This window comes from Aulostomus chinensis, chromosome 20 (genome assembly GCF_037954235.1).
Source record: "Aulostomus chinensis isolate RoL2024-O1b breed Wild chromosome 20, RoL_Achi_v1.0, whole genome shotgun sequence".
NCBI lineage: Eukaryota > Metazoa > Chordata > Actinopteri > Syngnathiformes > Aulostomidae > Aulostomus > Aulostomus chinensis.
In genome coordinates, this window is record NC_141339.1 from 4,075,496 (window position 1) to 4,091,689 (window position 16,194).

The following is a 16,194-nucleotide window of genomic DNA, read 5'->3' on the forward strand; positions in this document are numbered from 1 at the left end:
GAAGGAGAAGGTAATTTTTTTTTCTAATTTTTATTTTTATATGAACTAACTTTCATGTACCATACATTTAATAAAAAGATTTTAAGGCCAATATCTGGTATTTTAAACCATATTTAATATTCACACTATGATGACGTCAGTAGTTTGCGACAAAGCGTGGTTGGAGCGGTTTCCCGCCTGCTAAGGTCAGTCGTAAACCAACTTGCCTGGGCAGATAGGAGAGAGAAGAAACCACATTGGAGTTCATGGTCTTGTCGCAAGTGATTTTATATTTATTCGGTTCCGCTTATTTGAAAGCAAGCGGGAGTTCTCTGAAAACCCAACATGGACAAATTTGACGACACCATACTGTCGGTGTTGGAAGGTAATGTTAAGTTAAATCACGTTTTTCGTTCTAGTTAAGTTAATGTCTGGATTTGTATCTCTGAAAGGGAGGTTGTTGGTGTGATAATGTTATAAGTAACATTAGGACAGCGTTATTTATTTGTTTTTTATTTTTTTTGCAAAAAGTACTGCCTTAGGCCGTAAATTTGATGTTAAAAATTTTTGTTAAAAGGAGGTGCTTCATTTAATGGATAATTGCGAATGACATGCAACCATAACCAGGTATCAATTCCTGATTGAAATATGTCTCATCTAAAATGCTTATTTTTTTTATTTTTTAATCAATCAGCCGCCAGCATTGATGAGGAGGCTTTGAAAACCCTTAGCCGGGATGACCTGAAGGATCTTTTTCGAGGCCCTGAAGCTTTTTTCAAAAGAAAGCTGCTTTGGGATTTTATCAGTGAAAAGGTAAATACACACTGGCAGGGATTTATTGGACACATTTTCTCACATGATCAATGTTCGTAATTGTATTTTTGATTTCTTTATCCCCAACAATTGTAATAGTGTGAAAGAGCTTCTAACCAAGATGCCAGCACTTGTAGTGGAAATGGTCTTGGACCCTCAACTAGTGCCATCCCACCATGCCAGCCTCAGGCCTCTACTCCCATATCTGAAACTGCTGACAAAACAATGAAGATGCCAGATCCACCGGAGTATGTGCTCTATACGGATTCAGAGTTGGACATGGTGCGTAGTCAGTACTTTACATTGCTACGCACTGGAAAGGAAAAGGACTGTAAGCTATCCAAGGAGCTTTGCTGCAGACTCATCCGGAACACAGTCACAAGCATGGTTGCTATTCTGCGTGCTAGTCCGATGAGAAATAAAGTAAAATACCCCTCCAAACTTGAGATGACAACAATGGCACAGAAGATTGTTGAATATTACCCCATGCTACGTGATGATAACACAAATATGCCATATGTAAGTAATGTTTTCTCTTTCTCTTAAAAAAAAAAAAAAAATCAGCTACGGGATCCAGGACAAAAACGTATGAAATTTCTTTTCCTACACCACAGGTTACCGTCTACGCCAAAATGTACAAGCGACTCCAAAATATGAGGTCCCCAATGAAGAGACAGGGATCCATGCCGCAACGAGGCTCGGCCAAGAAGACTCATGTCACCATCTGTCCCTGTCGACCTGAACAGAGTGGTGAAACAAGCAGTGAGATGAGTAGTGACACAAGTGGTTCTGGTAGTACCTTACTACTTAAGAGCAGCGATGAATTAGAGGACACCACCATTGCAGGTATGTTCCTAATGTTGGTTGATCTTTCTGGTTTCTGTACATCTAAAAAAAAAAAAAAAATTAAAACCTGTAATAAGACTTTCCTATTATTTTTACTTTACGTTCATCACAAAAAAGCATCCCCACTCCAGCCACTCTCCTGGAAACCTGACAATAGCAAGTTGGCTTCACGGCAATCATCCAGCTCATGTGCAGACTCCTTACCCAGCACGCCAACTACATCTGTAAAGGATGTTGGTAAGTCTGCCCTCACTCTTTGCCACCTTTCACCCTGCTATGATCTTAAATAACCTCATAAAATATATCCGTCGGTTTAAAGTCATTCCCAACATTGCTGTGAACAATTTTAAACTAAAATAATTTTAGCTTAACTTGACTCACAAACAATGCATTTAACCTAAGTCGTGTATAATGATGCATTTTTTAAAAACTAATTAAATAGATTACTTTTAAAACTTGGGTACATTTTTAGTAGACGTTTTTTCGAAATTGTACTTTTGTAGAAACGTGTATGGATATTGTGTCTGGTGTGTGTGTGTGTGTGGGGGGGGGGGATAGTTGCAAAATATTTTTTTAAAAAGTGACAAGACACATTAATTGACATTAGCATCAAAAGATGCCTTCGTAAATATCCTGGATTATAACATGAGTGCTATTTTTTTTTTTTATTAAAAATGTATAAAACAATACAACATATTACACAATTACAATTAGACCATACACAGACAAAATAAAGCAGTGCGATAAAGGATGTGTAAGACTGTCAAGTTAATGAGTACAGATGTCCTACAGTGTTTATATATTACACCTAATATTGACTGTTACAATCACTTTCTAATGTGTTTGTCTTGTAATTTAATTAGAAATCATCTTTGATTACTATTTTCAGATGTTAGTGTAAAAAATTTTACATGAAAATATATTTGTCTGACTCCACCCTTTTTTCTGTTTTATCAATTTTAACACACAAAGACAGTCTGAGGATGCAGGCAAGGCGCTACCGGACTTTGAGCAACATGTACAAGAAGCCGAATGCAAGACCCAACTTAAGTGATGTTGCACAAATTCTGGACCTTGAGTTCCAGGCCAGACGGGCTTTCGTTGATTCAGATGTTACAAGGGAAGAAGACCGACCCTCAAAAGTCTTTGAGGCATACCCATGCTTTCAAGATATCCGAAATGTAAGTGTCCTGTGTACTTAGTAGTAGTGTAGTTCATAGATCTAAAAATTGAATGAAGTTCAGTAACTCTAACTCAGTCATGTTAATTTCCTATGTCTTAACATACATCATTTGAACATTTGTTTGTCAACCTGGTCAGTTAATTAATGACTTCAGTTAACATACTCTTAAGCAGTTTTGATACATAACTCCACCCTATTGTCTTTATCATTCTGTTCCAGCCTGGTGAAGACCCTGGGCTCTACCTGGAGAGGCGGCCAATCTCCTCCCCAGTACTGCTTTATGATGGAACAACCTGCATCGTTGCTGTGGGAAACAGGCCTGTATGCAACCTCCCCCAAGAGGATTTTTGGGAAGGAATGCTGGTGTTAATGGCATACTACTACACTTTGCACTTGACTTACCCAAAATGTGTTGCAGCGGTTCTCTCTGTCATTCAGACCGTGGTAATTTGCGATGCCATCCACGATCAAGACGCCAGTGGCGCATATAAAAAAGCAATAGCTGAATGGAAGTCATTCATTGAAAAATAAGTGAAGAGTAGGGTTTGAATCATTTGAACTGGAATCCCAGTTCCGATTCCAATTCCTTGTTTCGATTCCGGTTCCTAATGATTCTCAATTTCGATTCTTTTAAGAGGCAAGGTCACAAAAAAAATGCATGTTTTGGTTTTAGTCTGGTCAACTGCCTGCAAATGTTGCACTGAGCCGACTTGTCTTTTTCCTGCTGAAGTTTAGCCAAACATAGCTACAGACAGAGACGTTTCTAGACACTGTGGGGCCCTAGGCAAGAGTAAGAAACATTTTGTCAGGTTAGTTGCTTGCTTTTTGTTTGCTGATCATGACCTGGTTAGCACATCACAGTTCAGAGTCCTATGGTTATTTGCTAAAAGAAAAAATACATGTATCAGGGGTCCTACATTCTTTTAAACAGGTCTTTTTGTATTTTTAGGAGGAGCTTATATGGCACTTTAACTGGCATGTAATTGCATTTTATAAGTGCATTGTGATGTTATTATTATTATTTTTGCATTTACCGTGTATTACATCTGATTTCCATTTACAATGCTGATTTTTTTTTTTTATTTCGTCCGTCTTTAAAAGGCCCAAATTTTTGTAAATAAATAAATGGATTGTTATTATGCAGTTCTGGCTTTTGATTCAGTTTGTCAATCAAGATAGTCTAGGAATAAGGACTAGCTCTAAGGTTTTGTGTCTAGTTTTTGTATGGATTTTGTTTCATTTTAAGATGAGCCAACTTGTATCAAGATGCATCTTAATCCTGCTGTACTCACACTGAGTAAATTTTACTTAAAATATTTTTTATTTGACATTTTTAACCTGTAATTTGAAATAACTTCTCTTATATTGAGCATATTCCCCTTATTACTGGGCTGTAGATAGTTTGATTTCAAGTAATTTAATCTACAAATAAGCATTATTATCTTGTTTTTAATACTTTGGATACTTTTCTGACACTACCTATTTCTTGATTTAAAAATCTTATTTCAAGATATCTTATCAAGTAAAATTAACTTGCTGCATGGACAGATCATTTCACTAGTATTAAGTAGATTGCTCTTGAATTTAGTGATTATATCTTTATTGTACCCTTTTTTGCAGTGTGCTTTTGGTAATGAGTAACTTGAGTCATACTGGCTTGGACTGAGCCCGGGTCAGGTGCCTCAGGTAACCTTGATGAAATGGGTTACTGGATCAAGCCATACATAGACTAGTGAAAGAAAAAGCAAGACAGAGAGATCAATTGATCCTGTAAACCTAATTCAGTTAAGAATTCTAAAAACAATATGTTTTTGTTTTTATTCCATTATGATTCACACCTTCACATTAAGTTGACTCAAATGTGCCAATATTACATTGGTGTAAAAGTCTCCATAATTTTCTACACAGTTAGTTGTGAGGGTAAATCTAGACAAGTGTACTAAAGGAATTTGCATTCTCTCTTTCAGATACACTTTCTTAAGGTGTAAATTACAATTTAAATGTGGCATTTCAGGAACAACCTGAGATTAACAGTTTAAAGTGCATGACATACATACCAGCCCTTATATATTAAAAAATAAAGATTTCAAAATGTAAATTTACAGATAAAACTCAGTAAATTGACATATTACAGCATCTTAATTCACACACAATGACTCCCTTAATTCTGAGTCGATAGTATTGTTGTTGTTAAATCTAAATGGCAATTACCTTCTACCTACATAGGTTATTGTCATTTAGATAGGATGCTTACTCATACTGGTGGGTACATTGAAATGGCAATGATAAAGCTTCTCTCTTATCATCACTTTGTACATATTACTGTTCAAGAATTACCGGTTATGAAGTTATGTAGTTATGGTGTATAAGTCTAACTTGTTCCTACTAAAAAAACTACAGTTTTGTGTACCTTCAATTTTTTACAGCATTACAATCTGCGCAAATGTACATGGGTTTGATTAAAGAAATACCACTTATTGGAGAAATATGAACAATGAGTTTTCCGTGCTGCCTGATTTAAACATAGTCCAGCAAATGCTGAATGGAACTACAATATTCACTTTCTATATCAAACTTGAAATGTTGCATTCATGTTTACCATCTCATTCTACCTTCTGTCATAAAAAACAAAAGAGTCAGCACTGTCAGACACTAGAGAGTTTGTTAAACCATCAAATAAGAGAGCTCTTTAACAAGTTATGATGGGACGTTTGGTTAGGATAGTTGCTTTGATTTAGATATTGACGTATGACTCTGAGGGACCTGTGCTGCTTGAGTTTGCAGCCCCCGAGACATGGTAGATATCTGAAAGACAAAAATAATTATTTGTGCAGAAACATATACAAAATAAGCATGTGATCCTCAGTAAATAAAACAATATCTTACGTCTCCTTCCGCGGAGTCTATTTACAAGGTTCAGTCCACTCAGATTGGAAATTCCACCACTTGTACTCTGTAAGAGACACAAAAGACATTTAGTACGACAATGAGATTTAAAACTTTTTCTGCAGCTATTACTTGCATAATCATACAAATAAATCAGCTTCAATGAGAATGCAGCTTTAAATAGCACTCACTCTTGTTGTTGGATTTGAGCCTGTGCTTGAAGAAGGTTGTTGTCTTGAAAGGAGAGCTCGGATCTACAGGCAGAATGAATGAAATGTAAGTTTAGTGTTGAAGTCCTGTGCATGCTGGGAAATGTGACGCATGACTATCACTTCAAACATCTGATTCTTAAGTTCCAAAACCAACGAGAAAACCCACAAGCAGCTATAAATGGGCCAGGCATCCCTTGGGGTGTGTAGAAGTTCAGGAGAGTGAGGAAGTTTTATAAACTAACAGCTTGGATTATACAGAGCTGACCTAAGCAATGCATGTATTCAGTGGAAAGATTCTCACTTCCTTCATCTAACAGGCAGAACCAGAGAACACGCAATGATTCTCTGATGCTGTAACCAGTAGGTGGTGCTGTAATCAAAGCAGTAATGGCATATAGACGTCTTCAGGGCAGGATGTTTATAAAAAGGGGAAGATTGACAAGATCCAACCATGTGGGAAGGAGTAATAACTGTTTTGTTTTCCTGATCCCTTCTCATGGCCAAATATGGCAAAGAATAAAAGTTAAAACTTTAAAATGGCCTGCATTGTGACATCCATTATCACGAAGATGGCAAAATCTTAGATAGTACTGGTCCAAACCTTACAAAAATGAGAAATCTAAATCTGCTTTTGATGTCGCTTATTGAGCCCAAGCTTGTGTTGAACCATAAGACGACTAAATGAGACTATTCTTACGGTCACATGGGACTGATGAAAGCATTAGGATCCGTACTCTACAGAACAATGCACATTGAAATAGTTTGTTCTTATAAATATTTGGCCATAAGGCTGAACAAACCGCCCCCCCCCCCCAAAAAAAAACAAAACAAAAAAAATACTCTTGTGGAACCAAAAAGCTGAAAGGGAAAATTGGCTTCCAGTTCAGAATCTATGAAGGTCATGTTTTTCACATAGAAGTAGCAAGATCACTGGGCAACCAAGAATAAGACTGTTTTTGATCATGGAGATGCCTTGTATATGCATGCCTTGACTAATATTCTGAAGACTGTTGCTGCTGTATTTTATAGTGCCCTTCTTTGCACGACCAGTGATTGGTTTTTGACCCATCAATGTGTTATATGAAAGAGTGGATTGGCCTTCTTTGCTAGAGAAAAACACTGACTTTCATTCATTTACAGAGCTTTGCTTGGCAAGTTTCCATCTTACCTTTCATTGCTGTTACAAATCAGTAGTTTGAGGTTTCATACTCGCTCACAATTGCACATCAGACTAGACACACTTGATTTGAACACATAGGCTAGACAAAGAGCCTTCAGTTTTTAACGCTCCTGATGAGAAGAACACACTAAAGGACTCTTTAGTTGAACCAGCTCATTTCTATGGTGATGTTAAAGATCCTTTTAGAGACTGCTTTCCACAGGAATTGCCCTGCTTTTGTTTCACATTCATGGGCATACACCCATGGGGTCTGGCAGGGTCCAGCCCAAAAAGATTACATGGACACGTCTGGAATGGTCCAGTGCAATGTGGTTAAGGCAGCAGACCAAGGCAGGGGCATTTGCGGTCTGATCCTGTGGTTTTGATCACCCCAAGACTATCTGCCTGAATGTTGGGATTTACCCCAGTGGATGAAAGGGTTTCTTCCCTTCGCCTTCAGGTAGGGGAACAGGTCCTGACTGTTGTCTGCGCTTATGCACCGAACAGCAGTTCAGAGTACCCACTCTTATTGCAATCCCTCCCTGGGTCTCCAGAGGCAGCCAAATGCTACTGGCAGGCCCAGCAGCGTGCAGCCATAATAGTCACCGAGGCAAAAAATTTGAGCATGGGAGGAGTTTGGTGAGGCCATGGAGAATGACTATTGGTTGGCTCTGAAAAGTTTCTGGCAAACCGTCTGTCTCCTCAGGCGAGGAAGACGGCAACTTGCCCACTCTGTTTACAGTGGGGAGCGGAGGCTGCTGACATCAACTAGGGAGATAATTGGGCAGTGGAAGGAACACTTTGAGGAACTCTTCAATCCCAACAACACATATTCCATCATGGAAAAAGGGCTGGGCAAGGAAGACTCATCCAATCTCCGGGGCAGAAGTCTCCAAGGCAGTGAAACAACTCTGCGGTGGCAGAGCTCCGGGGGTGGATGGGATCCACTCTGGGTATCTCAAGGCTCTGGATATTGTAGGGCTGTCTTGGTTGACACATCTCTGCAACATTGCATGAACATCGAGGGCGGTGCCTTCGGAGAGACAGACTGGGGTGGTGGTCTGCATCTTTAAGGAAGGGGATCTGAGGGTGTGTTCCAACTATTTGGTAGGATCACGGAAAAGGTCATCCCCATTAAGGTCTACGCCAGAGTACTGGAGAGGAGGGTCAGGCGATAGCAAATCCTCAGATCAAGGAGGAGCAATGTGGTTTTCGTCCGGGCCATGGAACAGTGGATCAGCTCTTTATCCTCGCAAGGGTGCTGGAGGGGCAAGGGAGTTTGACCAACCAATCCACATGTATTTTGTGGAGTTGGAGGAGGTTTATGACCATGTTCCCTGGAGCACCCTGTAGGGATTACTCAAGGAGTATGGGGTGGATGGCTCCTTACAAAGGGCCATTCAGTCTTTCTACTGGAGGAGTGAGTCTGGTTTACGTTGCCGGCAGTGTCAGATCTGTTCTCAGTGAGGGTTGAACTCCACCAAGCCTGTCCTTTATTACTAGTTCTTTTCATAACTTTTTTGGAAAGAAGTTCCAGGCACAGCCTGGTGATGGAGGGGGTCAAGTTTGCAGGGTGGCTGGGCTCTTCTTTACAGATAGGGTGAGAAGCTCAGTCATTTGGGAGGGATTCAGAGTAGAGCCGCTTCTCCTCCATGTTAAGAGGAGTCAGTTGAGGTGGACGCCTCCCTTGGGAGGTTTTCCGGGCATTTCCAACCGGGAGGAGGCCTTGGGGAAGACCCAGGACACGCTAGAGGTACTATATCTGTCAGCTGGCTTGAAACGCAACCTGGACCAACCCGATAAGCAGAGGACGACAACAACGACAGCTTGGAACGCCTCAGGATTCCCATGGAGGAGCTAGTGGAATGGGCTGGGAAGAGTGTGGTTCCTTGCTGAGGCTGCTGCCCCCGTGACCCGTACCCAGATAATAGAAGGACGATGAGACGAGACGACTCATATTCACATGCTGTATTTCTTACCATGCACTGTATGTTTTTATGACAATGTGACCAGGGATTGCATTAAAACTGGGCACGTGCACGTATACAAATTCGAAGATCGGCATCCATTTAATGTAAACCATATTTCGTCTCATGCTGATCGACCAGAGCACAGATCAGTACCCCTGAGAGGGAAACCAAATCCCAACTGCTGCATTTCTGATCCGAACACACAAATGCTTCTTATGAGTGAGCACTCGATTACTCTGAATGTGTGCTTGGCTCATACCCACAAGTAGGTTGCTGTGGGTGTTGAAAATGACCAATGAGAAGAAAGAGGAATCTCTTGTCCCTGCCTTCCAAGTCTCAAGACTCAACTTGACAATGAGCGAGTGCAGAACAGATGCGAGGGAGTTAAGAGTTGAGTGTGCATCAGAGGGTGGAGTACACATACATCCACCTCAGGACATACCAGAATTGAATTCCTCAACCCTTAATCCATCCATTGTCTTCCGCTTATTCCTACACATTAAGGGTCGCACGGGGTCTGGAGCCTATCCCAGCGTCAACGGGCGAGAGGCGGGGTACACCCTGGACAGGTCGCCAGTCCATCGCAGGGCCAACATACAGAGACAAACAAACATTCACACTCACATTCATACCTACGGTCAATTTAGAGAATCCAATTAACCTAGTCTCAACCCTTAATACCCTCAGCTATTAACCAATGTTCTCTGGACTTAGCCATGGTTCTACCTGCTCCTGGAAGAAGACAACCTGGATCAGCGAACTAACTTGTGTTTACAAAATGTCATATGCCATCAAACCAGGGCTCTATCTTTAGTCCCTGCTATGTTTTTTTAGGTGCCCTTCCTTAGCTTTATGTTTTCATTTTACATTTTGCTGAGAACAACTCCTCTGGTAATGTTGCTTGTATGTCTGGGTCCATATTTTCATCTAACAACAAAACACCACACTGGGTAAACAAAAAGTGTTATACAAAATGTAAAGTCAACTTACTTTTGAATCATAAAGTGTCCCAAACACCAAGATGAAGAAACCCTGAGGGAAATTAGACATGCAAAAAAATTTCTTAAGCACAAGAAGACCATTTCTCATTGCACAAAATCTTTGTCAGTAGCAGAATTTGGTATTTCAGGGGATGCAAATACCTGAAGTGAATTGAAGAATGCAAAGGCAATATGGATCCCTTTATTTGTTGAAGATATCATGGTTCCAACCCCCAACGACCATGTGAGTCCAAATAAAGGAGTCAGGATGATCACACATCTTGCAAGGACAACCAACGTATGCTTTTCTTCTCTTTGGGCCGCATCTCCCACACCTCTTCGTAGCATTTTGAACAAGACCACAATAACAATCAAAATGTTAATGAAAACTATGGTCAAGGCAGGAATCACTAATGCCAGAAGAGCCTTTGTCTTGGTCCAGTTCAGCCAACAAGCGTTGTATTTCCTGATGTATCCATTTCCTGGTGCTGTAACAGCAACAGTGATAACAGCTATGATAAGAGGGCAAACATAACCTAAAGTGAAGCCAATGCCCAACATGGTTGACTTGGACATGTGGGAGAAGACCATGACTGTCCGGTAAAAGAGGAGTAGTCCTGAAACAAGCATCCAGAAGAAGAGAGCGAGGTAGAAAAAGTGCATAAAAAATGTTGCTGTGCTGCACGGTCCGACTGGAACTTCATAGTTCTCCCCTGGGTTTTCAAGAGGATTCTTTGCGATGGCAGCACCAATGATGAAACAAATGTTTGCAATCAGCAAAGATAGTGCAGTGTTCACTATGGCAACATGGCGCATGAAGGCAGTGCTGTTTTTGGTAATGGCTTTCCAAACATATCCTTCGATGATGAGACATATAACAAGGCTTGCCATGGATATGCCAACTCCAACATAAGTGATTACGTCCAAAACTTCTCTAATTGATTGAGGGACGTTAGTTGCCATCAGAATGGAGAATGAGGTGAGGTGGTTGCAGCTGCAGGTCACCGTATTGTTTATATCAGAAATAAACATACAACCTTCCTCATCCCAAGCACCAAAGTTTTGGAAGAGTGTGAAGTTCCAGAAGACGCACTGTGGGTCAAGTGTCAGAGAGTTGTTCAGCTTGTCATAGCTCAAAGTGACATTCTGAATTGTTCTGTCGACTTTGACGAGCAATACAGCAGCATTAATGGCATTTTCACTCTCAGTTTGATTACTGGTGGCGTTAAAAAAATTGGTGTCATTGGCGGTCCGTGCTGGCATTACATTGTTAAGCGTGGGAAAGAGGATGGTAGTGATGTGAACATTCCTCAAGTTGGTGTCTGGAATGTCAATGATGAGGCTGAAGTTCAAGTCTGCATTAAAGCTGTTGTTAAACTGGGTTCTGTTGAGCATGATCCGGTTGTTTTGTGTTGTGATATTAAACTCCCCAGTCAACTCACTGGAGAGAGTCTCCATTGAACCCAGCAATGCTGAGCTGACATTGCTGGTTTTATCTGCATTCAAAATTTCCCAGGACTCTTTTGCCTCATCAGCAATTATGACATCAACTGTTTGCAGCACTTCCTGCAGATGAAGACAAATGTCACACTGAGTGTTTATATTCATGTCCCATCACTGCACTCATGCCCATAAAGCACATTTCATCACTGCAAAAGCTAAAGTCATGTATATTTGTGTACAAATATGAAAAAAGTAAGTAGTTAAAGGGATTTTTTGACAGTATAACTTCAAGAAGAAGCCTATAAGAACTCTGCAATTTTTACTGCAATTTTTAATATTTGTACAATATGACATCGAGGGCCTGTGTTGACCAAAGTTTCTGTAGTAGCTAAGATTGCTTTGGTTGCTATGATGCAGAATAGATGCTAGGATTTCATGAGTAAAAATGTCAGTCAAATGAAGAGGAAGAGAGGACAATCCCCCAGGCTTGTGTGGGTGATGAGATTTTGTAGGCTTGTAACAATCAAGTACAATACTCTACTTCAATGTTAAAAAAGTTGTCTGATTAAAGTACGTGTAGGTTGTGATGATTGGTTCTGACAGTATTTGTCCCCCAGCTTCTCAAATGTGGTGGGATGAGTATAGCATTTTATCCATGGTTAAACATTTGTGTATTTTTTTTAAACATTTTTGCTGTTGTTGCAACATGAAGCTAAAATGCGGCACTCCCGTTAAAATAATTGAAAATGTCCTGATGACCACAGGGAATGATGAAAACTTTGATGGACACACAGTGGCGTTTTTGCATCTGAGAGTAAGATAAGTATTATTATATTTTTTGATTTTTTGACAAGGCAGTATATAAATGCACTTGGTAAGACTGTGACTTTTGCAGTGATGCTGTTGCATGACCTTAGATACTCACTGAGCTTCATCTTACCATCATGACATCTTTATCTACAGTTTCATTCTTGGAAATATTTGCAATTGTGCTTATTATGTCAACAATAGCAGATATAGTTGCAGATGAGTCTGCAATGGCATCTTCTTCCCTCTTGACAGCCTTGCTTAGATTTGCCACAAATTCTGGCACCTGCTCCAAAACCAAATCCTAAAAATGAAACATAAAAAACACATAAATAGTAGATATTTCTTTCTGGGCGCACCTTATGGGCTATACTTTCCATAAGCAGTCCCGACCTCCGGGAGAAATATATACTTTTTAATATTTCCCTGTGGGATGTACTGTATTTTGCTGATTTCAAACAGGAAAATAGGATGTGTCTTTTCATCACCTACCTCTGACTCAATCAGTAATTCCTTGATTTTTGTTATGATGCAGCTGTCCTCTGTAAGTTTCCACTCTCCTGTTTCCTCACAGATTGCAGACTTGTTCCCCTCTTGACCTTGATCACATGCTATTATTGCTATGTCACCTACTTGTCCTGTCCCATACGGAGCATCATCACATGTAGCAGCTTCAAGAATAAAACAAAAAACAACAGTCAAACAAAAAAAGCGAAACTGCAGAGAAACATCAAAATCACATTAAAAATTTTGCTCTTACCAACATTGAATATTGTCATCTTTGTAGTCTTTTGAAACCCCTCTATTTTCTCTCCATCTTTCTCTACTTCACATGAAAATACTTGTTCCTTTGTTGATCCACTGCAGCTTTCAAGCTTGTAATTGTAGATGACGCAGTACCTTCCATCACTTACCACACTCTCTATGAACAGAGAAAATTGATACTTAAAACATCAGATGAATGCGAGCTTCCAGCTTCTCAGCAGTGAAAAGTTGGACAAAACTCAATGTTGCTTCATTGTTACCTGATATTAAAACACTGTTGCCTTGAGTCCAAATGACTTCATAAAATGACTGCACGCAACATTGAAGTGGTTGAATTTTTCCATCTTCACACTCAACATTAATTTCACTCTGGAGTCGAACAATCGGAGCTGTTAAGATGTCTTCTCTTGTTACATATCCTCTCTGAATGAAATTCATTACTTCACTGTCCAGAGTGCATTTATAATGTCCTATTATTGAAAGAAACAAACACATCTGACAATTAGAGTTTCATATTTCTGTGTAACTATAAATCAATTTACTTTGGTGGACAGGAAAGGAACTGAGTTCGTATTATTCAGTGATTGATGAGGTGTTATTTAATCATTATATCCTGCATTAATGGATGTATTAAAACCTCATGGCTTATACATCACATTCACTGTATGTATCACACATATTATGAAAAATCCAGAACTGTATATCTCAGTACACAAGAGTCATGAAATATAGAAAACAACTTTAGAGGGTATATACTAAGCTAACAGTTACTCAAACGGTATCATGATTTCTTGGTGATTCGTTGCTTATGACATCATAAATTCAGCAGGTTTTGACGTACCAACATCAGCAGATATGACGTTGTTCACCACGAGCACAGACTGTCTGGCACTAGTAGTGATTACAGTTCTTCTACTGTCTTTTACTTCCCATTCATCATGCGTCCATATAGACTTGGAAATGTTACCCACGTCAATGCCACCAGGGGGACATGCCATTGTCATGGTCCTGCCAGTATATGTGGGTCTAACGTCAATTGGATTTGGACCTCGGGAGAGAAAAAAAAATCAGGTAATGAAGTTAAAAATGTAGCAAGATAGTTTTAGGAAATGGAAATTTCTTGTAAACTTACTGTTGTAAAGCGCACTAACAGAGCCAATGACATCTGCAATAGACTTCATTTCATCAGGGAGTTTTTTATTGACTTCCGCGATTTCTTGAGCATCAAGTTGTGTTGCTCTAACAACGTAGTCTGCAATAACGCTTCCATTCCTGTGATGACAAACATATGCAGTAAAGAGTTATCAAGTGAAGCGATTCCCGACTCCAAATCTCAATTTCATTAATTCAATAAATACCTGAATCTTGTCAAGGAAACGCCAACATACCCCGTGATTATTTTATACTGCTGCTGGAACTGTAGAAAGACAGTTAATGAAATCAGCAACAGGAGTTTATATTTTAAAGTGCCAGCCATCATGACATCAGACCTACCACTTTGACAAGGCTGTCCTCCAGATGCTTGTAAACTGGACTTTCTTTATTATTTAATTCTGCAGTGAAGTTCAGGTCTAATCTTAAGGACATTTCCACAGCAAAGCCTGAATAACAGACACAAATAAAATTATGATAAACAAGAAAAGGACAAGGTGCTGTAGACCGGATAGAGACTGGACAGTGATGAGTGAAAGAGAATAAATGGGCCTTTTTATGGAGGCCTTTTTGGATATTTTGGTCTAGAGTCAAGAGAGTAGCAGAAAAAGGCACAAGGCTGAAATTTGCATTTATTCACATTGCTATTGTCTTCATGTCAACAGTCATACAGTATTACTCATAAATGGGCTCAAACTGTACTGCTCACACACGTGCACACACACACAAACCGTGAAACACGCACGAAAGACCCTTGAGTTGACCTCACTTAATTTGAAACACAAACTATTTTAAAGCACTTACTTGTAACACCAGTAGTTGGTCCAGGTCTTGTTGTCTCCATCGTTGTTGGAGTAATATGTGTGGAACCTAGAAAAACCAAGATCCAGGAATTGAAATCCTTCATGAAAATAAATGAGCAACATACTGACAACAATATCTTGTTTTGTTTAAGGAACTTACTGGTAACTGCAGATGATGATGTCATTACAGGTGTTGTAGTGCTCACATGTGTTGTAGTTTTGGGTGAGGAGTCTGCAAAGACCAGTTTATAAACATGTCATTGCTGGTGATAGAAATCTAGTTATTAGCCCCCCAGCACCCCCACTTCCATCCTCCATGAAGAACAGTAATATCAAAGATGAAGAATCTGTTTCAGCTGGCAGGGGATTATTTCTGACATCATCAAACATGTTATGTTTTATCACTATAGAAAAGTACCACAAATGGATCAGATTTCTGTCATAACTGGAGTGAAAACAATACCAAAATGAAACAAAACTTTAATCTGCTTAAATATTTGCTGGTGAGATACTGTTGTTTTTGAATTACTTAACTTGACCTCACTTAATTTGAAATACTAACTATTTTAAAGCACTTACTTGGAACATTTGCAGTTGGTCCAGCTGTTGTTGTCTCCATCGTTGTTGGAGTAATATGTGTGGAATCTAGAAAAACCAAGATCCAGGAATTGAAATCCTATATGACAATAAATGAGCAACATACTGACAACAATATCTTGTTTCTGAGGAACTTACTGGTAACTGCAGATGATGATGGCATTATGGGTGTTGTAGTGCTCACATGTGTTGTAGTAATGGATGTGGAGTCTGCAAAGACCAGTTTATAATCATGTCAGGGATCCTCTGTTTTGATCTTTGACCCTGCTGTGGCTAACTGCTTTCTTCAGATCAGTGTGGAGTTTCTGTGTGGACGTGTGTGTTTGTGTGTTTGTCTGTGTGTGTGAGAGAGACAGTAGTTCACAATCACTGTAATTTTCTTTCAAGGGACAAGTATTTGCTAAACTATTAATGTAATGACATTATTGCAGCAAAGGCAGTAAGGTAATGTTGAAGCTAAATAACAGTAATAATGATAATATTGGTCAAAATAAGAAAATGCTAATAAGTTGGTCTGGCTCCAAAAGACCATAAACAGAACATGTCAGTCAGACAAAACGCAACAACCATTCAGCTACGTACATCCATAAATAAAAAGA

At 39.5% G+C, this 16,194-nt stretch overlaps 2 protein-coding genes across 2 annotated transcripts; one reads left to right on the forward strand and one right to left on the reverse strand.

Annotated features, from left to right (window-relative positions):
* The first annotated feature begins 16 nt into the window (after nt 1-16).
* Nucleotides 17-4,045, forward strand: LOC147242295 (uncharacterized). Its single transcript, XM_086188703.1, has 7 exons — nt 17-364; nt 674-792; nt 892-1,311; nt 1,407-1,638; nt 1,756-1,875; nt 2,611-2,819; nt 3,041-4,045. The coding sequence occupies exons 1-7, from the start codon at nt 325-327 to the stop codon at nt 3,350-3,352; spliced, it is 1,452 nt and encodes a 483-aa protein (XP_086044829.1). The 5' UTR covers nt 17-324; the 3' UTR covers nt 3,353-4,045.
* LOC147242296 (adhesion G protein-coupled receptor F4-like) lies at nt 2,285-15,217 on the reverse strand. Its single transcript, XM_086188701.1, has 15 exons — nt 15,159-15,217; nt 15,000-15,065; nt 14,538-14,644; nt 14,402-14,460; nt 14,176-14,315; nt 13,885-14,091; nt 13,304-13,513; nt 13,039-13,200; nt 12,771-12,949; nt 12,412-12,582; nt 10,191-11,594; nt 10,039-10,080; nt 5,899-5,961; nt 5,708-5,774; nt 2,285-5,626 (listed from the first exon to the last, which is right to left on the reverse strand). Exons 1-15 carry the CDS (start codon nt 15,181-15,183, stop codon nt 5,556-5,558), a joined length of 2,973 nt encoding a protein of 990 aa, XP_086044827.1. The 5' UTR covers nt 15,184-15,217; the 3' UTR covers nt 2,285-5,555.
* Nucleotides 15,218-16,194: the final 977 nt, after the last annotated feature.

Bases quoted from the DNA above. Each gene is read 5' to 3' on its own strand.
- LOC147242295 (XM_086188703.1), top strand. From the start codon at position 325: ATGGACAAATTTGACGACACCATACTGTCGGTGTTGGAAG. The intron at 365-673 runs GTAATGTTAAGT...TTAATCAATCAG, and splicing joins CATACTGTCGGTGTTGGAAG to CCGCCAGCATTGATGAGGAG. The intron at 2,820-3,040 runs GTAAGTGTCCTG...ATTCTGTTCCAG, and splicing joins GCTTTCAAGATATCCGAAAT to CCTGGTGAAGACCCTGGGCT.
- LOC147242296 (XM_086188701.1), bottom strand. From the start codon at position 15,183: ATGACATCATCATCTGCAGTTACCA. The intron at 13,201-13,303 runs GTAACAATGAAG...CTCTGTTCATAG, and splicing joins CAACAGTGTTTTAATATCAG to AGAGTGTGGTAAGTGATGGA. The intron at 5,962-10,038 runs GTAAGTTGACTT...TTCTGCCTGTAG, and splicing joins GGACACTTTATGATTCAAAA to ATCCGAGCTCTCCTTTCAAG.